Source organism: Schistocerca serialis, chromosome 5 (genome assembly GCF_023864345.2).
Source record: "Schistocerca serialis cubense isolate TAMUIC-IGC-003099 chromosome 5, iqSchSeri2.2, whole genome shotgun sequence".
Taxonomy (NCBI): domain Eukaryota; kingdom Metazoa; phylum Arthropoda; class Insecta; order Orthoptera; family Acrididae; genus Schistocerca; species Schistocerca serialis.
In genome coordinates this window covers 217289081-217314933 of record NC_064642.1, presented here as the reverse complement: position 1 = coordinate 217314933, position 25853 = coordinate 217289081, and the positions used below count along the sequence as shown (strand labels likewise).

Here is a 25853-nt window from a genome sequence, read left to right as displayed (position 1 = left end):
CCCCCCCCCCCCCCCCCCCCCCCTCCACCAAACTTGATCATGCCACAGGACAGTGTGAAACAGGAGGGCTGAAAATGCAAATACATCGTTTGCTGCTTCAGATCACATTCAAATTTCATTGTGTGGTTTTGAATGATCTGTAGTGGTTCCACTCTGCATATCAGAGCAAAGATTTTGATTGTGCTACACTCCAAAGGCACAGATAATGTTCAGTGGCTGCAGCCTCACAATGTCTTTGGAGAAAGTTTGAATTGTCTACGGGGTGTCAGCAGTGTCAAAGGTTGTTAAGAACATCATTCTGTTGCACATCACACTACAAACTACAGAATGCTTGTAAATGAATGCTCCAAGAGAAGCTATGATTTCATTGACAACCTTTACGCCATTCCATGTCCTTTTCCTGTCGATTCTCAGTGGAATGAGTTTGTAACGTTTTCCTGGGGCACTTATAAGAAAATCGCATGATTTCAATGCTGGACCTTGCCTTTTTGACTTCTAACATAGGGTGTCAAAAGAAGGCGTGAAATAAGGATAAGAGACGGTGTGACAACCTTCCCATCGTGTGACATGTCCATGATGACATTGGGCAGAACGATGGTGCAATTTGGTGCCAATGTGACATCATTAACCCACCTTACACCTCCCATGATCTTCTGAGCTCTGGCTTTTTTTTCCCAACACATGCTGACACCTTGCTGTCTGAAGTGTCGCTGTCGCATGGCACCACACTTTTGCACCATCACAGAGGAAAGTATTAGGCACCATTGAACCGAATTTGAAAACTTCTGCTTCACATTGGGGACAATTATAGGGTTCTTAAAAAGTGATCCTTTAATTGTGTTGCACAGTGTATTATTTCCTCACCTTCGGTTACATTATTGGTTTAGTATATCTACATGTGGAGAACTGTGTATGTTGTATCTTTTTGAAATTGAGAGAGACGATTTACAGAAAATCACTCAAAAATACTTTTAAGAACACTGTTTTTTCTGTTGCTGTCAGTATGTCTCCCAAACGGAGAGTTGTAGTGAGGGGAAGGCAGTGCCAGCCCTTTCACACAGTGCCCATATTTTGTGCTTTTACAGAAGCATGGGTGACACATACAGAAATATTGTAGCACTCGGAGACAAATGAACATCTTTCAACTAGTGCTGATTTTCTCCTCTACTGGCATCACCAGTAAAGAGGCTCAGCTTATCATGGCCAAACAGTGGTGCCATCGGTAAAAATAACTAGTTCTGCTTTATTGTATATTACACAGAAGGTTCTTTGCACATATTAGAAATAATAGTGGACCAACGCTTGAGGCTTGTGGAACCCCGTAAGTGATTTCTATCCAGTCAGAAAAATCTCCCCTTGTGACACTGATTGAATTATTAAGTATTTGCAACTTTCTGCATTCTTTTTACTAGAAATGACATTATCCATTGGTTGGATACACAATCAATTCCATAATGCCTCATTATTTAAGAGGACTTTATGATTCACACAGACAGATAGGTCACAGAAAACACCAGTAAATGCCATTTTGTTATTTAATGCTTGTAAAATTTGGGGAGTGAATGTGTAAATGGCATTCTCAGTTAAGCAACTCTTCTTAAATCCTAGCTGTGAATTAACAGGGTGTATACGTGGACAAGGAAAAAAAATTCCCAGATTTTTCCTGGATCTCCCAGTTAAAAATACACGTTATCCCGGGTGAAAATATGCTTTTTCCGTGTCAAGTGACAGTATACTTTCCCTCGGAACTGTAAAACTTACGAAACATTTGAATGTTTATGGTTTCATACAGTGGCTTAGGATTTCCCGGCACTTTAGAAAACCAAACTCAGGGCGAAAAAACACGTTTTGGAAAGTTCTTTGATGTGCAGCAACATGTATGCTGCAAATTTTCATATTATGAAAGTATAAATTCGCATTCCACCAAACACCACATGTTCCTCTCCGAAGCATTGAAATCGAGATTGCGATGGGCTTTTGTAAGCCAGTCATCGCTCATGTCACGTGATCTCGCCAGCCGATACAGCGGATATTCAGAGCATAGGACAAGTGATGCAGTCAGCCAATAGCAACATCATTGTTAAGTTTAGCGAACGCACAAATAGGAAAAGTTAATATACATAATACTCCTACAAGAAAAGAAAAGCTTTCAGATATAGTATTGGTCTGCAAGAAGAAGCTAAGCTTTCACATATAATGTTGATCTTTTTCTGCGCGTTTGACACTTAAGATACATCACACAAATGTGCCAGTAAAATCTTTAGTAGTCATAAATCTCTGATCTTCTGGGCTCGGAATTCTTCTGAGTGGCTTGTCATCAAAGAGTTGATTTTTAAATGAGAGTCAAACGCTGTGTGATATAAGAAATTCATTGTACATTCATCTTGTGTAAAAGGAAATTTACTTTGATAATAACACTTTTCAAACCACAATTCGCAATATTTTCCCAGGATCTGTTAGAAATAGACTTGTTCCAGCAGTTGCCAGAGAGCGCCAGATAACAGGCGTCCCATCGCTTGCGCAGCTGCGATGACGTAGGAAGCCCGTATGTGTAAAACATTAATAGATCTTACATTATGTCATAAAAGAAACAAGACATCAGAGGATACTCCAAGAGCGTTGGAATTTCGTGAACCATAGTGCAATAAATAACTCACCTTAAATAAAGTGAACCATACTGCAATAAATAATTTGCCTTAAAGTGCAAATTTGTGTGTCCAGATTGCCAATGAAGTGGGCCTTGACCTGATATTAAGCTCTTCAGAGTGGTTTTCAGGAAGTAAATTTTCGTGGAGTACCAGTACTGTATTATCTCATGTTGAGTTCTTTATTATGGCATAATGCCATACATGATAGAAGATGAAAATGTGCATTTGAAATGCAGTGAACAGTTGAAACTAGCCAATAGTGTGGTAAAAACTTCGTTTCAAATAAATTAGATGTCTCAGCGGAAAAGATAAAGAAAAACCGAATTTCTTTAGCAAAGCAACAAACGTAACTTCATTATTCTACAAGGCGATTAATGCTTGACTGTCAGAAAGGTGGAAACAAAATAAAATCTGAGATTAATAGCATATTTTAGCCTTCTGTAATTACAAGAATGTATTTTAATTCACTTGATAGCTCCCAGCCACAGAAATCACTTTGTTTTCATTTGACATGAGAGCAGTAAACGAAGAGGATACAGCAAAATCGCAAAATGTAAACACAGATCACGTGGAGACTGCCCTACAACCCCCCCCCCCCCCCACTATAACTCTGCGCATCAGATCCAGATCTACGATATTTCGAACCGGGGCAATAGTAGATGGTGGCGCCCTCCCTCCCTCCCCCCGACCCCATCGAGCGTTTGAGATAGGATGCCAAAAAATTAAAAGACTTTTCAAAAATATGTTCATTTTGTAACGCACATCTTTCCGAAGACTCTGATGCATAAAACAAACAACTTCGAGGAAATGTATGACATGTTATCTGGTCTTAAGTGTGCCAAAGTGCAGTGTCACATGTCTTCACACAAAATTCTTCAACTGTACATCACTGTGTTTTGCACTGTGGAACTCAAATGTGTATATTCCAGAAAATTTGGACTCTTTATTGCCTATTAGCTAATAACTTGCTGTTCTGTGTAACATAAAATTAAATATAGGATATATAAAACCAGTTAAGACAAGAGACAAGCAAGACAGTACACATAGTACACATTTCTTCAATCCTTACGTCCTAGCGTCTCCCCCCCCCCCCCCCCCCCCCCTCTTAATCTTGCTACAGCTTTACATGGCGTGCTTTCCCTTCTGCAAAAGAATCTGTTACTTCATCAAAATTCGTCAAATGTTTTGCTACATGAAACATCGAAATATCATTGTCTAATACTGAAAAGGGTGTTAATACAAATAGTACCCAAGACTGGTGCGGTTTCTTGATCTGATTACATCTATTTTGTCACTGTTTGCTAGGTAAAAGAAAATAGGCCTTTCTATTATTGCAGGAATTGTAACACACATCAAATAAGCAAGACTGTTTTGGTAATAATGGTCATTTTTATAATACGACAGAATACAATTCGTGAAGTACCAATATCAAATGCCTATCTGGCCTACTACAAGCAGAAAGCTTTATGTTAGGTAATAGTTTCAAATTTCATTCATACGCTCCAGTTTCTCAAGCATGAGATCGAAAAGCAGTAGTATGAAATTTCTGAATAAATTTGGGATCGTCATAATCTTCCATAATTTGTGTGATGTCCCCGTTTCTTCTCCTATCTCGGTCTAATAAACAGTCTTCTCATCACAAATTCTGTAACTATTCCAACCATTGTCAAAACTCATTGTCCAGTTAACTCTACTAACCCTGCCAGAATCACCCGTTTAATTAACCAGTGATTATTCTCCGGTTAGACGTTATTACACGTTTGTACAACACGTTTTCCGTGCTACTTCCACAATATAACTTAAGCGGCAGCTGGCTGGGGACTGTACAACTTGCCCTTCCTAGTTTAGCAATCTGACCAAAAATTTTCTGTCAAAATTTCATTTTCTTGGATACACTGAGAAGATAATACGTATTTTTTCTTACTTGTTATTCCTGTTAGTCGCTTATTTCCACTCTGGCAGTCTGAATCTATGGACTTCGCTAGTAATTAAAACAACGCTGGTCATTCGCATACCCAATCAATCAAATAAACAAACAGCATTTGGCATTCACCCGTTCAGCTTTATTTCGCTCAACTCATATAGCCCTGTCACCTTTTGTCTGTAGGAAAGTTTACTTCTAGATGCGCCAAGGATTCCCCTGCCAGAGGCATCACATACACTATGCACGCATACAAAAATCAACTTATGATTCATTCAGAAATCAACTCAGAATGTGTTCAAAAATTTTCAAAAACCAACAGGGATACATTTCAAAATAATTTGAATAATCGATAGACCAATGTGTGCTAGATGCTAGGCGCTTTGTGATACAAGGTCCAGAAATGGTTGTCTTCCTTCCGTCTCAGTCTCTGTAATGAATCTGATGCAAGGATGAATGGAGTTTAGCAAGGAAGTCACGTCACGGAGTTTCTCTCTTTCATGGGGCAGACAATGAATGTATTGTCCAAATAATGGGAAATGTAGCAAGCAGGTTTCCATTTGGAGGACTTTCAGGGTTTTTTCCTTGAAGTACTGCATATACATCTTGGTAACTAAAGGTGAGGTTGGGCTGCCCAATGCGATTCCCTCCATCTGTTCAACATATTCTCCATTAAATAGAAAATACATCGAGGTCAAGACATACCTGAAATGTTGGTATTCTTCAGGTCAAAATTCTGACCAGCGAGTTCTCGTGGCTGCCTTAGTGGTACCCTGGTCATTAAAGCTCAACAGGAATCCTGAATGCTTCACCCTGAAGTTGTTGAGATGTTTCACAAAATCCAAAGAATTGTGTACATGTGTGGATATTTACCCACATAAGGAAGAGTATATTACAAATATTCTGTGAGTGAATGTGTAGGAGCCTTGATGTTGCTGACAGTAAGGCACTCCCTCTTTGTGGAACTTAGCTCTCCAACTAATCAGGCTTCAGAAAGCTCAATGGTGTCAATTGTGTCAACCTCTGCGGAGGGAGGTGCATATGGTCAGCACACTGCTCTCCTGGTCATTGTCAGTTTTAGTAAATGGAGCCACCACTATTCAATCAGGTAGCTCCTCAATTCGCTTCACAAGGGTTGAGTGCACCCTGCTTGCAAACAGCACTTGGCAGACTCAAGACGGTCATTCGTCCAAGTGCTAACCTAGCCTGACAGTACTCAACTTCAGTGACCTGATGGGAATTGGTGTTTCCACTGCAGCACTGATTTTATAGACCTCAGGGAGTCCATAAATTCTTGGCAGTATGCATCCTTATGGAACTATTGTTTAGTATAGTACAACCTCTTTTTAACGAATCTCTGGGGACCTAACTACCTTTTCCTTAAATAGGAGTTTTGCCTAGGTACAAAGGAGGTGTGACCCGGAATCATAATTCAAGCATGTTTAAGTGATGTAAGAACCATTTAATTGCAAACTTACCAATAATCTGCAAAAAATTTAAATATGGTGTACATATATTTATATATCACACTTTTTGCACAACACATTCATTGAAGAATTGTTTGTTTTGTCCTTCCAGCATAATGTTAAAAGAGGAAAAGTAATTCCTGACAGTATCAAGTCCTTGCACATCAGCTGTGGAACTTGGTGCAACGATCTCCTCCTTCTCTTGTTGTTGTTCTTCTTCTTCATTGTTTTCACCGCCACCTCCTACCTAACAATGTTACAGAATTTCATACATTTCACATTCACAGCAGGTGTGGAAGTCAAAACATTGTCATCACAAGATATAAAGTCCTGGAGTGTCACATTTTCAGAAATATCTGTGATTCTGTTCCATTCTTCAATGTTGTCTTCATCAACAACTGATGTAATATAGCCTGCCTTTGCAAAAGTAACACAATCTGTTGTGTCACACAATTCCAGGTAGCAACAAACATGTGCTCATGTGCGTAGCCTGCGGAATGCTGAACCTCCATGCTTCCTTCCTCTCAAGGAATGTAATTCACAACTAGACAACTGCTACCCTGTATCTGGCTTTAATGGAGTGTATTGTGCTCAGGTCCAAAGACTGCAGATAACTTGTGCAGTTCAGTGGAAGAAACACAAATTTCCGTTTCTTAGAAATGGTGCAGGCATTCTCTCTCTCTCTCTTTTACATCCATGGCATTTTCACCCTTAACAGAACAAGTTTTCGCAGAAAGTAATTTGGAGGTGGGGAGGGGAGGAAGAAAGGGTGCCAATTTCATCTGCATTAAAAATTTCTTTGGGCTCCTAACCTTGCAATAATCATGGCATTGTAAAGTTTTTCCAGTGGTTTACAGTTTCTACATCCAAATCCTCCCTCTCTCCATTTACACTCTGAAATGAGAGCTTATGACATTGTTTAAAATGATCTCATCAGCTATTTGACGAACTGAAATTTTCAATACCGATCTTCAGCATGATTTTCCAAGCCTTCTCTTGTAGTATGTTTCCATTTACAGGAATGATGTCACTTCTCATTCCTTGAAACCATTTTAAAAGAATACTTTCTACATCACTGAATGTTGACAAGTGAATGTTCTTCCTTTTGCATCCAGATGAACTACTAGCTTTGGCATTTAACAGTGCTTCCTTGTTTTTGAGAATGCTATATAATGAAGATGGTGCCAAATCATACTTCTTTACAATATTGTAAAGTTTTATGTTGCGATAGTCTTCGACATCGTAGATGATCATCAGCTTTTGCTGACTCACAGGCTTGCCATGTTTGCAGGCTGTAACTCCACAAAAGTAAAAGTGATAAATTTGTCAACAGCAAAAACAGCACTTCACAGCTTGGACTTCATAATTCAATGACTGTGACATCAGATCACGTGACCAGTGTCACATGGTAGGCAGGGCAGAAATAGCTTTCCAATTCATTCACGACTTTTTTCCAGTATCATGACAATGGAATTTGATTCAGATACATGCTGACTGAAAAAAAATCATTACTATATACCTGTGTTACTCTGAAAGAAATCATAAATTCTCTCGGACTTGTTAGGAATTGCATAAAAACCGGATTTTAATTTGTAATATGTTTCATGTTTATAGCTTAAAAATGGACTACTCATTAAAGTGGGGTGTGTTAAAAGCTGGAAGAATAACATTGTTCGTCTGGAGTTTTGCTGGGACTCATGAAAATATGTTAAAAGTGGGTTCATTAGTTTGAGATTTTACTCTAACTCCTTAGTTTGAGATTTTACTCTAACTCCTTTGAGTAAATCCAAGTCCTTGAGAAATGCCCTTGTCTTGTTTACCAGCTTCTTGGTTGGATCAACGCTGATCTTTCTGTAAGAGTTGTTGTGTTAATTTTCCTGTAGGACTCGTCATCTAGCAGGCCTGTTTCTTCTCAGTGTAGACCTTCTGCATTAGGACACCTGTTGTGGCATCTCTGTCAGCAGGTAAGGCAATACTGTCAGGGCACTTCCTCAGGTCTTGGTTGACTGACCTCTCTCTGCTGATGATGTTCGACTGTGTGGGTTTGGTTCTAGGCAGAGCACAAGTTTCACAGCATACTTCTTCAAATGTTTCAGGTAGGTGCAAGCCGTAACCTGTTTAAATGCACTGACGATGTCCGAGACTGGTGTGAACCCGGTAAAGAAAGCAAATTTAAGTACCCTCTCCAGAACTGAACTCACATTGTCACTCAGCTGTGTGTTTGAGAGATTGATGATAGTTTTGCAGGGGCCTTCAGTGACATACAAATTTCGATATCTGACATCCTGTGGTCTTCCTATGTATGGAATTCACTGCCACCCAAGTAACACTATCAATTTTTCCCTAGTTCCAGGAATTAAAATGGTTGGACAGTTGTAAATGTAGTTTCAATAATTCCTGAGCCACGTTCTTTAACTCTGGCAGGTAAAGCTCACCCTCTTATGTACAAGGGCAAGACTGGCTCACTTCTCGATTCTGGCTGTCACTGAATCAATGTGACGCATAACCTTAGCAAAATTTGGCATGAACTTAGCGAAATTTGGCACTATGTCTTTGCACAGTGTATCAGACATCCAAGAGTATTCAGCAAATGGCACCTTTGGTTGTGCAGCTTGTCAAATTTTTTTTATGCTGCAATACACTTTTTCCCTGTAAAGGTGTGTAATATGGTTCTCCAGTTTCTACCGGTATATTAGTTGATCAAACACTCCCCAGGTGTACAGCTGGCAGAGTACATCAGCAAACAGACATGTCACCATTGTCAGGTATGGTAGTGAACTGATCTTCTGCGGTGTGTGGCTGACTTATGCCCCTCCCCATGTGTGTCGTTCTGTATGTACCCCATGCTCAAGGGTGCTTGTGGGTGACAGGATAGATGACTCCATCAGTGGCTGGAGTTCTACTGTTTTTATCCTGCTGCTTTTCCTTAAATTCTTTACTTCTTGGAAGTTATTCTCATCTTCTTCATTATTGTAAAAACAAAGAAATCCTTTATTTTATTCTCTGTTACTCATACTCTGCCCGATCTACAATTTCTCTTTCTTTCCCCCTTCTCTACTGCCCTACGCAACTAGAGACATGATTTCTGTAACATTGCTAATGATTGTTAATCTACTAATAATTACTGTAAAAATTTGTAACATAACTGTGAAAGAAATACAGTAACACTTGCAGTAAATGCAAAATGACTTAGTGCTATGAACAAGAAAGGGACTAAAAGGTTTATAATACAAAAACAACTTTTTCCATTTTCTAGCTCTCTGCTATCTGTCTTACCTCTTTACAATCTTCACTAATAACATGCATAAGAGTCACCAGAAAGACTTCAGACAAGTTAGGTGAGCTACAGAAGAGGGCCACAAATCTAGCTGCAATAAACGGCAGGTCTTGGGCATCTCTTAACTCACTGGTTGACACCTGTAACAGGACAAAATCTGAAGTACAAGTCAATTCTCCTGAATTTAAATTTACAATACCAAATTAGCAGAAAAAATTTACCACTGACTCTTCTCTATCCATTACTCTCAAAATCACATCAATAAACGTCTTTACAACACTTGTAATCAGCTTGGCAGATGTACCACACAATTTCATTGAAGACAGTAATACATTCCTTACAATGCTCTCAATTTCTTCATAGTCCTATGACACAAAAATTGATAGTAAATAACATGAAAAGTCTAACAAAAGTAAGAATAACAAAACCGAATATTTATAGAAATCCACTGTAGACAATTGAAGATGCCCAAAACAATGAGGTGAAACATATTTGGTCAAAACCAATAATAAAAATTATGCTTCAAAAGACAAGTAACCATTATTTTATCTACAAGATAAATAGCATTAAGGCTTCGTTATATTAGCAATCTTACTGTGACCTCTGGCTAAGGCAGACTCTAGAGATCATTTTCCGTACCGTTTCTTGGCAGGCGCACAGGAAGTAGAGATCCCTACTCATCATAGTTGACAATACTAAATAGATTTCACCTGTTTATATTGGCCTACAATTCTTTAACTCTTATTTGACCTGTTGAGCAAGAGTTAAAGAGATTAAAAAGCATAAAAGTAAACATGTTCTCTCTCAGTGTGCCAAATAAATAGTAATCCCCGGATACTCATCTCACATAAGTCTGGTAATGACCGCAACTATTTTATATTGTTCAATGCCTCAGCGACAATGAGATTCTTAGTAACAGAATTTTGTAACAAATAATGGGTAGTGGTATCGGTCAAACAAAATTTCTGTCATTTATGTCAATCACTTTTGGAACACAACTAAAGATTTAAAATGTGATAGCCAAATAGTCATCCCATTTAGGAGTATAATACTTTTATATTGCTTGTAATAACCTAGTTCTAGTTGCTTGGCAACTTTCAATATCAGAAAGTAAACTTAACTATGCTTGCCAAATATTTGACCGTTTATAGTGCAGTTTGACATGTTTGTCATGCATAGATAGTGTTTGAGAGAAATTTTGATTAACAGAAAGTTTGAAAAGATGGTGGATGTTGTTTGTGTTGACATTTCGCAGCATATGTTTAGTGAAAAACTGTTTTATTATTATTTATCTCATCTTATCATGAGTTTCCACTACTATGAAACTATGATCAAGTATAAAAACAAAATAGCACTAACAACTACCATAATGATAGAGGTACCACATCTTTCCCAGCCATACATTACACGTTAAGAGGTTATGAATAGAGTCAATATTTTATGCATACAGTGACATACAAGTGGAGTGGATTGAAATAAAAGAAATCGAAGTTCTCTGGTTCTTCCACACACGATGTAGGCTACATATTCCCATGTTGCTGTATTTTTATAACTTCTCATTAGAGGACAAAGTTGAAGAGAACAAATTTTCGCATACTATGTCTTCTTTCTCAATGTGTGCATGAAGTAATAGTAAACATTTCTCTGTCCATCTGCAGGAAGTTGATGTAATCATCAGGTTCTGAGTGAAACATATGCATTAACAGGTTTCCAGTTACATATTTCTCATTTTAAACCATTCCCTAGATCAGTGTATTTATTGTTTTCTTCTTCTTTACACACAGTGCCAGAGACCATGTTAGAAATGTTTTATATGCATTTGTAGCCATTCCCACTAGTGCCAAAATACAGCATACATCAAAAGTGTCTGCTTCAAAAGTAAGGTTAAATTGACAAGCTTTCTTAGTACTGTACGGGCTTGTTTGACACGTCTGTGGCTAGACAAGAGCGAACTTGACAGACAAGTTTGTTCCTTTAAGAGGGACTTAAGTTTCAAAAAGTTTAATCATCCATTTGAAGGAAGTTGATGTAATCAGCAGGTCCTGAGAGTAATATTTTTCCCCTTAGCATATTTTCATGGTGAAATCTCTGATTTTAAGCAATTCCTGGACAAGAGTCTTGTTTTCTTCTTCTTCTTTAAACACAGTGCCAAAGTCAGTGCCACGACTGCTTTGCGTGTATTTGTGGCAGTATTCACTACGCTCAAAATACACATGAATACAAATAGTATCTGTTTCTAAGTGAGGTTAAACTGACAAACACTGTTTGAACATGTACAAGCTTGCTTGGCAGATCCATAGCTAGATAAGAGTGATTTTGTCAAACATGTTTGATTGTTTAAGGGGGCCTAAACAATTCAGTACTAAACTACATCCCCATTAGCAACTTGCCATTATGATATTTTTTTCCAAGTTCTACAAACAGTAGAACCACTAATTAATCAGCAGTATCAGCCCATAGAAACACCAGCTTTCTTCAAATGACTAGGCAGTACCATGAATGTTGTTGGTCCAGTTTTCCTGAAACTTCACTACTCAAATTTACATCAGCTTATGCATTCCAAAATCCACTGTACAGATTGTGTTACTGGTGTTGTTGTTACACAGGGTATTGAAAACATTTCCCCTGTTACCCTTCCATTCACATATTATACTTATGGAATCCAAATGTCCCAGAATTTAGTTTTTAAAAATATTTGATGAAATTCTATACGTTTCTGAAAATTTCACTTCATTAAACGAAACATGATATGACAAATTAATATATTTTAGCTTATTTCTCTAACCTCTATAGTCCCACAGTAACACTGAAACAATAACTTATTTTGAGCAATACTGTGGCTGGAGTGTAGTTGGACTGTTGTAACAGTTCCAGGTATTGTACTTTGAGAAGAGTTTTGAAAACTGCCAGATTGTCATTATCAGAATAGTGTAGTAGTTTCTATTATTTCATATAAGCTGTACTGGTGGTTTCTCATATTAATCATATTTTTTCCACTGAGTTGCAAAATGCAATGCTGAAACATGCCTGCAAATTTAGTGTCAGTTATTGTTAGAAGTGGAATTTTATCAAGAAAGGTTGATTTGATTATGAAGCAGTCTTCAGTACGTAACTGTTTTAATAGCATAAGTCATGGTGGGTGTTGTGAAATATTTGATCACATTGAGTCAAAGAAGCACATTAACAGATTTAGTGCACCAAGGTCTATAAAATACTACAAAATTATTTTGTAAAACCTCGATCAAGTCAAGACACCAAAGATCGAGTAGCTGAGCTTACACTAGCCTACCACATGGTAAAACTTCACCAACATCTAGTGATTGTACTAATAAGCTTAATAGCGTTATGTTTGATGATTCTTCCATTGGAAAAAAAGTTTAGCTCAGCAAGAATTAACGTAACCTTGGTAACTGGAGTTATTGCTCCCCATAGTTTAAAGGAAAGCCTTGAGTACACCAAAAAGTATTCTTTCTACAGGGTGTCCACTGATGCCAGCATTCATAAAGCTGCTAAAATATTTCCATTTGTTGTTGAGTTTTTCGATATTAATGAAAGAATTCAGTACGAACTTTTGAAGATGAGTTCCCTACCTAATGAAACATCTGACTAAATTTCAATTTTTGTATGAGTACCATTAAAATGTTTGAGCTCGAAAAAAATAAATGTGTGGCATTTCATGGAGACAATACAAACACCAACTTTGGTGATAAATACAACATTGGATGAAAACGCTGAATGAATGACATAGGCAACCCTGTACATATTTTGCACAACAGCATGCAGACATCTGCTGATAGTTTGAGGTGTGATGTTGAAACTATCCATTTTCCATATGCACAGTTAGAACAGGGATGCTTAAGGAGTTTTGGCAATTACCGAGGGGCTGAATATGTGAATGTAATGTGTCACTCAAAAACTTGCTGGTTATCACTATTTTTAGCAGTTGAAAGAGTTACCAGGCTGTTTAAATCCTGAAATGAAGATAAAGTCCCCAAAATACTGATTCCATTTTTCAGCAATTCTTCAGGTGAAGCCTACTTATGGTTAATTCACAGCCAGCTTAGCACTCTCCAGCACGGAACAAAGGAAACTGAGGAAAGCACAAAAAGTATAACAGAGGTAAAGGATGTCCTGAACAATACTCTTGGAACTGTTACTAAGAGAAAAGAGCAGCAGTTCATTTCTTTTAATGTTAAATCTGTCCTTAAAAGAGCAGAAGTGACACAATCAGCAGAAATGGAATTTAAAGAAGAAGCTAACATATTTTATGAATATCAGAGCAAGTGGAGCACCTCATATTCCCCATGGGTATTAATGTGCTTGGGTATTAATGAAGAGTGCCAAAATGAGAAAGTGTTGAAGAGAAAGTTTATAATTCAAAGTGGGAAAAACTGAAATTGATTATCCCATTGTCTTTGATCAATCTGGGCTAATGACAAATTTTATTGAAGAAAATCTTCATGAGTGGAATGATGAAAACAAAGCACCATTCAGTGTCGTGAGAAGTGGGTGAGTGTTTTTGAAAGCTGTGACTGTCTTCAGCAGTACTCTGAGATGGTAACAATTGCAGGGTATTTATTTGCAGTACCAGCCCATAACATCAATGAAGAAAGGATATTTCCATTCATGAATATTTAATGGTCTGATAAAAGGAACAGAATGGAGGGCAACTCTGTTTAAGCAATCATACACATCCTGTACAACCACAAAAGTGACCACATGAAATTTTACTACTATGTCTCAAAGAACAAATATATGAACAAGAAGACTCAAAGCTGTTTTCTCCAAGGACAATAGATCCCACCTACAAGTGCTCAACAGTATAAACAGTTAATTTTAATTTTACTGTGTTAAAAATTTGATGACTATATTACTTCAAAAAATCAGAATTTTTTTAAAAAAAATTATGTACAGAGTGTTTCTAAATTAGTTATACTTTCATATAACTAATACTTTTGGATTGTAAAAAGGTAAATAACCTACAGAAATGTTTGATACAGCACTGAATGCACTATATCTTCGAGTTTTATTCCAGCTTAACACTGTTAATTCCCAGCATGGCATGCCCGAATGAGTTATTGCAGAGTGTATGCAGTGTGTTTACGGTTTCACAAATCCAAATCCACTACTACACTTCAGAGACATTTCAGGGGAAATATTGCAAGCCACCACCTCAAAGACAAACTATTATGAATTGGTACAACTGTTTCACTGAAATTGGCATAACATAGTACGCTGGGTCAGGGACGGCCAGCAGTTTCTGATGCAGCAATTGAAAAAGTTCGGCAATCTTACATACGTACTCTGAGTAAATAAAATTGTGGAACATTTGTAAATAAAACTTGAAGATATAATACTGCATTCAGTGCTGTATCAAACATTTCTGTACGTTATTTACATTTTTCACAATTAATGATAACTTTTGTATAACTAATTTATAAATACTTGATCTTTTAAATATTACTAATTAAACAGAAGTTGCAGAAGTAAGTCAGATTAAAGAAGTATATTAACAAAACATTAATACTAAAAATTTGGGTTCATTTTGGAGGAGGGGAGGAAGGGTGGAGGGTGGGGGTGGGGGTGGGGGGAGATGTCCATTATAGGAATGTGTACACTACGATTGTGAAAGGTGCCCTCTAGTGTACAACACTTTTCTTGTAAAATCTCCTTTGCATAAACATCACATGTATCTCATCAGTTGCAATTGTTTCAATCAGAAAATCTTCACATTACATCAACTATATTATCCATCTTGTGAAGACGCATGGGAAGTGAACAGGAATCAAAGGTGTGAAAATTGGCTTAAAAGTCAAAGTTGAACATTTTATGCACTACAGTAGGACGACTTCAAGTTATTAGACTACTACAGCACTAATACAAACTATATTATAACTAAAGAATTAGTTTCAAGAATCACTGTAAAGCCATTCTCCAAAGGCAAACAAGCAGTTTTCTGGCATCTAATTATTTAATTCAGTTTCAAACTCCTCTATATTAATCATCAGGATAAAATACTGAGGGTGAAAAGTTACCTTCGACTCATACAGAAACCAGACTGTAGTTATAACAGTCAAAGGACATAAAACAGAATGAAGGAAATTATTCAATCTGTACACTGAGCAATCAGTAAAGGGTATAAGAAGAAATTTGGAAAGAGAACCATTTAAGGTTTGCCCATGACATTGTAATTCTGTCAGAAATGGCAAATAACTAACAAGCTCACTTGAGTGAAATGGATGGTGTCCTGAAAAGAAATTATACAGTAAACACCCAGCAGTTATCACTGTAACCAGTTGATGAGTTCAAGTGTATTTCCTGGAAGACTGAAGTACACAGAAGTATCACAAATTTACAACAGTGGAGATTAGCAAATGACCTCTAAATATAGATCCACTTCCCTCCTTTCCATGTTCTGAAAATATCTGGGAAGGTACCTAACAACAAAATTGTGAACCATCTTCCTAAGAATCATCTTTTAACAATAGCTGAATTTCGCTCCTGTGAAAGCTTCTGTACTGAGAAGGCTATATATAATCTCACATACTCACTTCTAGAAGAACTAAATAATGATAATTAATACCCTGTTGCTATTTTCTATGATCTTTCCAATGCCTTTGATTGAGAAGATCATAAACTAATGTTGTTGTTGATGCTGCTGCTGTGGTTTTCAGTATGGAGAGTGGTTTGATGCAGCTCTCCATCCTACTATATCCTGTGCAAGACTCTTCAGCTCTGAATAACTAATGAAACTTAAATCCTTCTGAATCTGCTTACTGTATTCATCTCTTGGTCACTCTCTACGATTTTAACTCCCACACTTCAAATGGTTCAAATGGCTCTGAGCACTATGGGACTCAACTGCTGAGGTCATTAGTCCCCTAGAACTTAGAACTAGTTAAACCTAACTAACCTAAGGACATCACAAACATCCATGTCCGAGGCAGGATTCGAACCTGCGACCGTAGCGGTCTTGCGGTTCCAGACTGCAGCGCCTTTAACCGCACGGCCACTTCGGCCGGCTCCCACACTTCCCTCCCGTACTAAACTGGTGATTCCTTGATGTCTCAGAATGTGTCCTATCAACCGAACCCTTGTTTTAGTGAAGTTGTGCGATGAATTTCTTGTCTCCCCATTTATATTCAGTAACTCCTCATCAATTACATGACCTACTCACCTGACTTTCAGCAGTATTCTGCAGCACCCCATTTCAAGAGCTTCTAATCTCTTCTTGTCTATGCTGTTTATCATCAATGTTCCACTTCCACACATTGTTACACTCGAGGCAAACACCTTCAGAAAAGTCTTCCTAACACTTAAACCTGTATTTGATGTTAACAAATTTCTCTTTGGCAGAAATGTTTTTTTGTCACTGCCAGTCTACATTTTGTATTCTTCTACTTTAGCCATCATCAGTTGCCCAATTAGAAAAATTCATCTCCTACTATAAGTGTCTCGTTTCCTGATCTAATTCCCTCAGCGTCACCTGATATAATTCGGCCACATTCCATTATCCTCCTTTTGCTTTTGTTGATATTCATCTTTCATCCCCCTTTCAAGACACTGTCCATTCTCTTCAACTGCTCTTCTGCGTACTTTGCTGTCTCTGACAGAATTACCAAGTCATCAGCAAACCTTAAAGTTTTTATTTCTTCTCACTGAACTTTAATTCCTACCAATATTTTTTTTTTTTTTTTTTTTTTTTTTTTTTTTTTTTTTTCCCGGTTTCCTTTAGTGCTTGCTCAATGTGTAGACTCAATAACATCGGGAATATGCTACAACCATCTCCCTTCCTTCTCAATCACTGCTTCCCCTTCATACCCCTCGATCCTTATAGCTGTCTTCTTATTTCTGTACAAGCTGTAAATAACCTTTCACTTCCTGTATTTTACTCCTGCTACCTTCAGATTTTCTAAAAAGAGAATATTCTAGTCACCCTTGTCAAAAGCTTTCTCTAAGTCTACAAATGCTAGAAACATAGGTTTGCCTTTCCTTAACCTATCTTCTAAGGTAAGTCATAGGATCAATATTGCCACATGTGTTCCAACATTTCTACGAAATCTGAACTGATCTTCCCCAAGGTCAGCTTCTACGAGTTTTTCCATTCGTCTGTAAGGAATTTGTGTAAGTATTTTGCAGCCGTGTCTTATTAAACTGATAGTTTGGCAATTTTCACACCTGTCAACACCTGCTTTCTTTGGACTGGAATTATTATATTCTTCTTGAAGTCTGAGAGTATTTCGCCTGTCTCATACATCTTGCTCACCAGATGATAGAGTTTTGTCATAGCTGGCTCTCCCAAGGCTATCAATAGTTCTAATGGAATGTTGTCTACTCCCAGGGCCTTGTTTCGACTTAGGTTTTTCAGTGCTCTGTCAAATTCTTCACATAGTATCACATCTTCATTTCATCTTCACTTACGTCCTCCTCCATTTCCATAACATTGCCCTCAAGTACATCACCCTCGTATAGACCCTCTATATACTCCTTCCACCTTTCTGCTTTCCCTTCTTTGCTTTGCTTAGAAGTGGTTTTCCATCTGAGCTCTTGATATTCATACAAGTTGTTCTCTTTTCTCCAAAGGCCTCTTTAATTTTTCTGTACACAGTATCTACCTTACCTCTAGTGAGATAAGTCTCTACATCCTTATGTTTGTCCTCTAGCCATGCCTGCTTAGCCATTTTGCACTTCGTGTCGATCTCATTTTCGAGACGTTTATATTCCTTTTTGCCGGCTTCATTTACTTCATTTTTATCTTTTCTCCTTTCATCAATTAAATTCAATATCTCTTCTGTTACCCAAGGATTTCTATTAGCCCTCGTCTTTTTACCTACTTGATCCTCTGCTGCCTTCACCATTTCATCTCTCAAAGCTACCCATTCTTCTTCTACCATATTTCTTTCCCCTGTTTCTGTCAATCATTCCCTAATGCTCTCTCTGAAACTCTTTACAACCTCTGCTTATTTCAGTTTATCTAGGTTCCATCTTCTAAAATCCCCACCTCTTTGCAGTTTCTTCAGTTTTACTCTACAGTTCATAACCAATAGATTGTGGTCAGAGTGTACATCTGCCCCTGGAAATGTCTTACAATTTAAAACCTGGTTCCTAAATCTCTGTCTTACCATTATATAATCTATCTGAAATCTTCCAGTGTCTCCAGGTCTCTTCCATGTGTACAAACTTCTTTCACGATTCTTAAGCCAATTGTTAGCTATGATTAAGTTATGCCCTGTGCAAAATTCTACCAGATAACTTCCTCTTTCATTTCTTATCCCATTCCATATTCACCTACTACTTCTCCTTCTCTTCCTTTTCCTACTATCGAATTCCAGTCCCCCATGACTATTAATTTTCATTTCCCTTCACTATCTGAATAATTTCTTTTATCTCATCATACATTTCTTCAATCTCTTCATCATTTGCGGGGCTAGTTGGCACATAAACTTGTACTACTGTGGTAGGTGTGGGCTTCGGGTCTATCTTGGCTACTATAATGCGTTCACTATGCTGTTCACAGTAGCTTATCTATGTTCTTATTTTTTTATTAATTATTAAACCTACTCCTGCATTACCATTGTTTGATTTTGCATTCATAATCCTGTATTCACCTGACCAGAAATCTTGCCCCTCCTGCCACCAAACTTCACTAATTCCCACTATATCTAACTTTAACCTATCCATTTCCCTTTTTAAATTTTCTAACCTACCTGCCCGATCAAGGGATCTGACATTCCACACTCCAATCTGTAGAATGCCTGTTTTCTTTCTCCTGATAATGACATCCTCCTGAGTAGTCCCCACCCGGAAATCTGAATGGGGAACTATTTTACCTCTGGAATATTTTACCCATGAGGACACCATCATCATTTAACAATACAGTACAGCTGCATACCCTTGGGAAAAGTTACAGCTGTAGTTTCAACTTGCTTTTAGCTGTTCACAGTACCAGCACAGCAAGGCCATTTTGGTTAATGTTACAAGGCCAGGTCAGTCAATCATTCAGACTGTTGCCCCTGCAACTACTGAAAAGGCTGCTGCCCCTCTTCAGGAACAACACGTTTGTCTGTATCAGATCTCTAAAGGTAAGTGCTGTTGGGCTTGACTAGCACTTGGATGGGTGACAGTCTGAGTCTGCCCAGTGCCACTGGCAAGGGGGAAGCACTAAGCCTTTGTGAGGTCAATCGAGGAGCTATTTGGCTGAGAAGTAGAGGCTCTGGTCACAAAAACTGACAATGTCCAGGAGAATGGTATGCTGACCACATGCTGACAGTCAACAGATACCCCTCCATTGTGGTTGCACCTAGTGTACGGCTAACTGTATCACTGAGGCAGGCAAGCCTCCCCACCAACGGCAAGGTCCATGATGGTTCATTGGAGGAAGGGGGGGGGGGGGGGCAGGGGTTGGAATTATTACCAGTACATTATTCTTGAAGTCTGAGAGTATTTCGCCTGTCTGATATATCTCGCACAGCAAATGGAAGGAACAGTGCTGTCATGGCTGCCTCTCCCAAGGCGATCCGCAATTCTGACAATGTCTTCTAGACCCAGGGGCTTGTTTCAGTTTAAGACTTTCAGTGTTCTGTTAAATTATTCTTGTAGTATCATATCTCCCATCCCATCTTCGTCTGTGTTCTCTTCCATTTCTATAATATTACCCCCAATTTCATCTCCCTTACCCTCAATTTCATCTTGGGCAAGCTGACTTACTTGCTGCATGTCCATCCCAGTCAAACTATTAATCTCGTCTGTCCACGACAATGATGCACATCCTCTAGGTCTTCGGTCACAGACTTTTCCTGCTATGATTGATTTTTCCTAGTGCCTCTTGTTTCTGGCAATATGACCAAAATATTTCAAATGATTTTGGTTGACAAGAGTTGACAATCTTGTTCTGAAGCTGAGCTGCCTCAGGATCAATTCATTAGTTCACAATGGCTTGATGCAGATCCACTTCAACCCACTCCTGTATTCATGCATCTGGTCTCCCTTACAATATTTACTCCCCACTCCTCCCTCCATAGTCAAATTAATTATCTGTTGATGTCTGAGGAGTTTCCAACCAACCTGTCCCTTCTTTAAGTCAAGCTGTGTCATAAACCTTTTTTCTCTCAAATTCGATTCAGTACCCAACTCTTCATTAGTTACTTGATCTACCCACTTCATCTTCAGCATTCTTCAGTACTAAACAAATGATTTATGGAAGATATAATGGGCTAATTAATATTAAAGATACACAACAGACAATGATGACATTATAGCACAAAGATATATAAACATTGTTGAAATGGTTATTTAAAACTATGTCTTAAGTTATAAAAATCTACAGAACAATGCCTCACCTTTAGGCCAGGTTTCAGGTAGTCCTTTACAGGTATACAGTCAGAAAAACTGCTTATACAGTCAGTAAGGAGATGCAAGAGCATGTGTTGTGTTTTAAAGAAGGCACGCGCATCCAAGTTCCTCTTGAAACTGTTGTAGAGCTTTGATGTAAACTTTATGCAAGAAGAAACAAACATAAGCCTGCAACCTGCAACATATCATGGACAGTGTAGCAGGAACAACTGTATTTGTATGACAAAGATTCAGTTGCAATTCCGAGACACTTGGATACCTAATATATATTAAAACTAGACTAGGTCGCAAACCTCGACTCTAGTTTTTGTAAGCAATATTCTTGTCAGTTGATTTATCCAAGTAGTTCATCTTTTATCCAGGCCAGCCTATATATAGTAGAGAGGTTCTGGTACACACCCCATATGGCAATGCTGGATGGCTTAATCAGTGACAGTACTGACTGTGAAAGGAACGTCCAGTCAGATTAGAGCCTAGTTAAAAACTGACAGGAAGTTTGAGACTGTACTCTTTGCTGTATTCACTTGCAAGACTTCTTAAAAATTATGATTTGCAGGAAACATACAAAATAAATTGTGTAAATAACGAATATTATACTTTTCTGTCCTTGTATATTTGGTAGTTTCTTTTAATTAACTGTTTTCTCCTTAAGATGCTGGAGAGCCAAATATATTACTGTGTAGTCTCACTGGTGAAGCAATGACTCTGCATGGACAAAAGTAAATGTATCACAAATTTGAGTGCACCCAAACCAGACAACACAAAACCAGTACAGCAAATGTTCAAAGATTCTTTGGATATGGCTAGTGCTAAGTAAGTTGCAGGAAAATATTTTAACATATGGGATGCTGTAAATATCATAATTGAGAGAGAGAAAGAGAGAGAGAGAGAGAGAGAGAGAGAGAGAGAGAGAGAGAGAGGAGATTTAAATTTCAAATTACTGTTGTGTTTAAAATAAAAGACGTTAGTTACATTCAAGAAGAAAGTACTGGACTTTCAGCAATCTTGATATGAGTACATTACAACTGTCACTTGTAAGGAACTAGAATTGTGATAAAAATAATAATGGTGATAGCAGACATATGAAGTGTGTGAGAAAAGTAATGAGACTGACGACACTATGAGCGATCTGGCAAAGCTGTGTAGCTCTACTTCTGTAGAATGGTGCGTTTATCCCTTCCAGATGTTCAGTCTGAGTTTCAGCTCTGTACAGTCATCACGTGATTTCTGTGAGCGCCATGACTGAAGTTGAGTTTTTGTTGTGTGTTACAAAAATAGAACAGTGGAATTTAGAGCAATACTGTGCCATCAGATTTAACACAAAACTTGGGCAGTCTGTGAGTGTGACCTTTGAAAAGTTGAAACAGGCATATGGGGAACATCCCTTATCAAGAGCAGAAGTCTTTCGTTGTCACAAATCATTTTTGGAAGGCCAAGGACATGCTGAACATAAACCTCACTCAGGGAGACCTTCAACTTTAAAAACCGATGAAAAAGTCAATTGTGTGTATGCTCTTGTCAGACTGTCCCTCCAGGACAAACAGTCAACCAAGTGTTTCACAAAGATGACCTTGAAAGGCTCACGAAAAGTGTGAATGAAAAGAGCCCGGCCATTGCAGACAATCAGATGCAGCATCATACAACGCCCCATGTCACACAGCCTCTTCCATCACGGAATTTTTGACCTCAAAGTGCACCCCTGTAGTTCCACAGCCCCCCTTTTGACTCAATCCGAGTCCTTGTGACTGTTTTCTATTCCTAAAATTGAAAAATGCATTAAAAGGACTTCATTTTGTGATTCTGTAGAACATTCAAAAGAATGTGACCAACATGTTAAAGACCCTACCACTTGAAGCCTTTAACCACTGCTACCAAGACTGGGACCAACGACTCCATTGGTTTATATCAGACGAAGGGAACGAATTTGAAGAGGACAATATTGTTGTTTGAAAAAAGAAAACAAAGTAAAAATTTTGTTAGATAAAAAATCAGTCCCATTACTTTTCTCACACACGATTGCTGTCATTCCTCTGAGAAACAATGTTCATAATGTAACTCATTACCAGCTCTGGTGCCCTTGTGTTGTATTTCTACCCCATACACCTGCTGCCTTCCCCCCTCCCTGCATTCTTATTACACACACTGACTATCTCCCTTTAAGCTGCCAACTAACCATCCCCAAACCCTCCTTATGCTTCCCTCCTCTTTCTCTCACTAACCACCCTACCTGACTCAACCCAGTCCACCTGTCGAACTGCATCCCAGTGTTGTGTTTTCAGCCTGCCGAAGGCACGTGCACAGGTGTGTGTGTGTGTGTGTGTGTGTGTGTGTGTGTGTGTGTGTGTGTGTGTGTGTGTGTAGGGAAAGGGGGGGGGGCAGTGGAAGGGGTGAGCTCAAAACTCATTCGAGGACTTACCCAAAAGCTAGCAGGTTTTCATTCTTTTTGTGTGCCTGTCGAGCTGATGATTCTCCATATGGTGCGCGGTCTCTTTAACTCCTAAATTATTTACATTCTACCAGAACTTTCCTTACCATATTAACTACAGGCTTGTTATCACTGCTATGTTTTCATAATATTTGTCAAACAATACAGGAAAGAAGAGAAACGACCTATTCAAAAGGCTCATTTATTACATTTTTTGTTTGGTTCAGAAGTGCAGAACTGAAAAGGAAACCTCTTATCTCCTAAATGACCCATTATTAGAGTTTTTGATAAAAAAAGTAGGACTTCCTGTGAAAAAATAAACATTTGGTTAATTTTAATGTGTTACAACCCTACTGTGTCTCTCTTGAGAAACGGGACATGACAGACAGAATTCTAGCTTTTCAAGAGGCAACCACAACTTTTTTTTCTAATTTTTCTTTCTTCTCTCAAACAAGCAAACACAAACGCCTGCTTAAAAACCTTATACCTGCTGGAAGTTTCATTGTTGTATGTCTGTTAGTTATTGTTCAGTGTTGTATTGAGCAGAACATTGCGTTGCACAGTTTGCGGATTTCGAGATGGTAGTGTTAGAGGAGCAATATATTTGCATTAAATTTTGTGCGAAACTCAAGAAAACCTTTACACAGACACGCCAAGTGGTGCAGGAAGCTGACGGTGATGAGTGTTTAAGCCGCAGTCAGTATTATAAATGTTTCACACAGTTTAAAAATGGCTGGACAGAAGTTAAAGATGACCCTCGTTCGGACACTCCTTGATGTCTACCGATGATGCTCATGTCAGGAATGTCAATGAAATTACGCGTACCAATTGAAGACTGACTGTCCATGAGATTGCAGAAGAAAGTAACACTTCAGCTGCATCATGTCATGAATTCCTGACACAGCACCTTGGAATGCATCATGTTGCTGTCAAGTTCGTCCCATGGCTCATGAGTCAAGGCCAGAAAGACCTTCACCTCACAATCTGTGAACGGCTTCTGCATCACACAAATGAGAATGAGATGTTCCTTAAAAGAATCATAGCTGGTGATGAGACGTGGGTCTACGGTTATACTGTTGAGACCAAGGTTTAATCTTCACAATGGGTCAGAAAAGGTTCTGCAAGACCAAAAAAAACCTTGTCAGGTCTCAGGTCAAATGTCAAAGTCATTCTGATAGTTTTATTTGATTTTGAAGGCTTTTTCCATCATAAATTTGTGCCACAGGGACAAACTGTTAGTCGATGGTAGCATTGGGACGTGTTGCGAGGCCTGCCAGAAAATGTAGAAGGAAATGGCATGAAATGTGATGAGACAATTCATGGCACTTGCATCACAGTAATGTACCCGCACATTGATCCCAGTTGGTTCGTGACTATTGCACAAATAACAGAATCACTGTGCTGCCTCATCCTCTGTCCTCTCCAGACTTGGTCCTTGTGGACTATTTTTATTTCCGAAGTTGAAAACCCTATTGAAAGAACAAAGATTTGCAACAAGAGGTGAGATAAAAGCAAATTCACAGACAGCATATCACGCAATCCAGCAAGAGGCTTCCAGAAGTGGAAACTGCATGTGGAGTGGTCTATCAATTGCAGAGGGGAGTATTTCCAAGGAGATCATGCACTGTAAGTAAAAGGTAAGGGTAGAAAAATTTTGTGGACCAAGTTCCGGAATTTTTTGTACAGACGTCGCACAGTTTCCACCAGCTGTCACCCTCACTTTGCTGAAAGCCAAAAAGTGAAAAGGAAATTCATGAAATGGAGCACACAACTTTTCTGAGTCTGCAACACATAACAACCTACAATTTGTAATAAACTGTGTACCTTGAAAATCATTATTTAAAAGTGTACTCGATTTCAAAGATTTTCCATTACGAATGGATGGAACACTATAAAGCTAACAGCAAAGCAGTAAGCATACATAAACATTTCTTATGTATTGCTATAGCAATGGGTAAAAACAACCTCTTAAAAACAATGTATAAATCTTACCAGTTCGCAGTGCTTTTTTGCAAATTCTAACTCCTTTGTGGATAAGTGACAAACATATCTGTCCTTTGTCTGTCATGATCAGTAATGCTTCCAAAATCTGATTCAGTAAAGTAACTGTCAATTGCCCTGTGGTGTTCATCATAAGCCATTCAAAATGAGAACGTTCATTGATATAAGGACACTCCATGGGAAGGCTGGTTACCAGAATTCTGGAGAAGAAAAAAATTAACAAATTAAGTATATAAACAAAAAGAATCTGTTATTTTCATTATTTACTGTTAAAGTGTCTTGTAATGCTGTTACAGTTAATATAGTGTTTAGCAACATTGGAAAAGCGTAACGTAATATGTAATTTTATGTGATATCATAGAACATCTAAGATTAATGAAGAAGTTTCAATCTTGATCCACAGTATAGTACTTGGCTGTTTTATTGTCTCAAATGTTTTTATGACTACGTATGAGCTTGTTATTGTTTGTAAATTAATACTGCCATGCTTTACCTACACTTTGGTTTGCATATTCAGTGAAGGCAATTTTATATCAGAAGTTGGCTTACTATGTACTAGGAACTGCTACATAAGAAACATGATATTTGACAAGATAATCAAAAACTTGAATAGTTTTCATGGTGGCTAGATTATTGGTCATTAATACTGACTGCAGGTACTAGCCCTTCTGCCCCAAAACAAGAGGCAAAAGACTGTGGAGGAGCAGCACATGGATGACAAAAGAAACAGACTTCAAAAAATTAAAACTCTGCCTCTTGTCAG

General features: G+C 38.3%; 1 protein-coding gene across 1 annotated transcript in view; it reads right to left on the bottom strand.

The window, feature by feature from the left end:
• LOC126480851 (uncharacterized) overlaps positions 1 to 25853 on the bottom strand; it is a 173602-nt gene that overhangs the window by 8973 nt on the left and 138776 nt on the right. The window contains exons 17-20 of the mRNA XM_050104213.1: positions 25082 to 25290; positions 20652 to 20839; positions 9534 to 9677; positions 9312 to 9452 (exon numbers count right to left, since the gene is read on the bottom strand). Coding sequence (XP_049960170.1) covers positions 9312 to 9452; positions 9534 to 9677; positions 20652 to 20839; positions 25082 to 25290 — 682 coding nt within the window. The remainder of the gene's footprint in view (positions 1 to 9311; positions 9453 to 9533; positions 9678 to 20651; positions 20840 to 25081; positions 25291 to 25853) is intronic.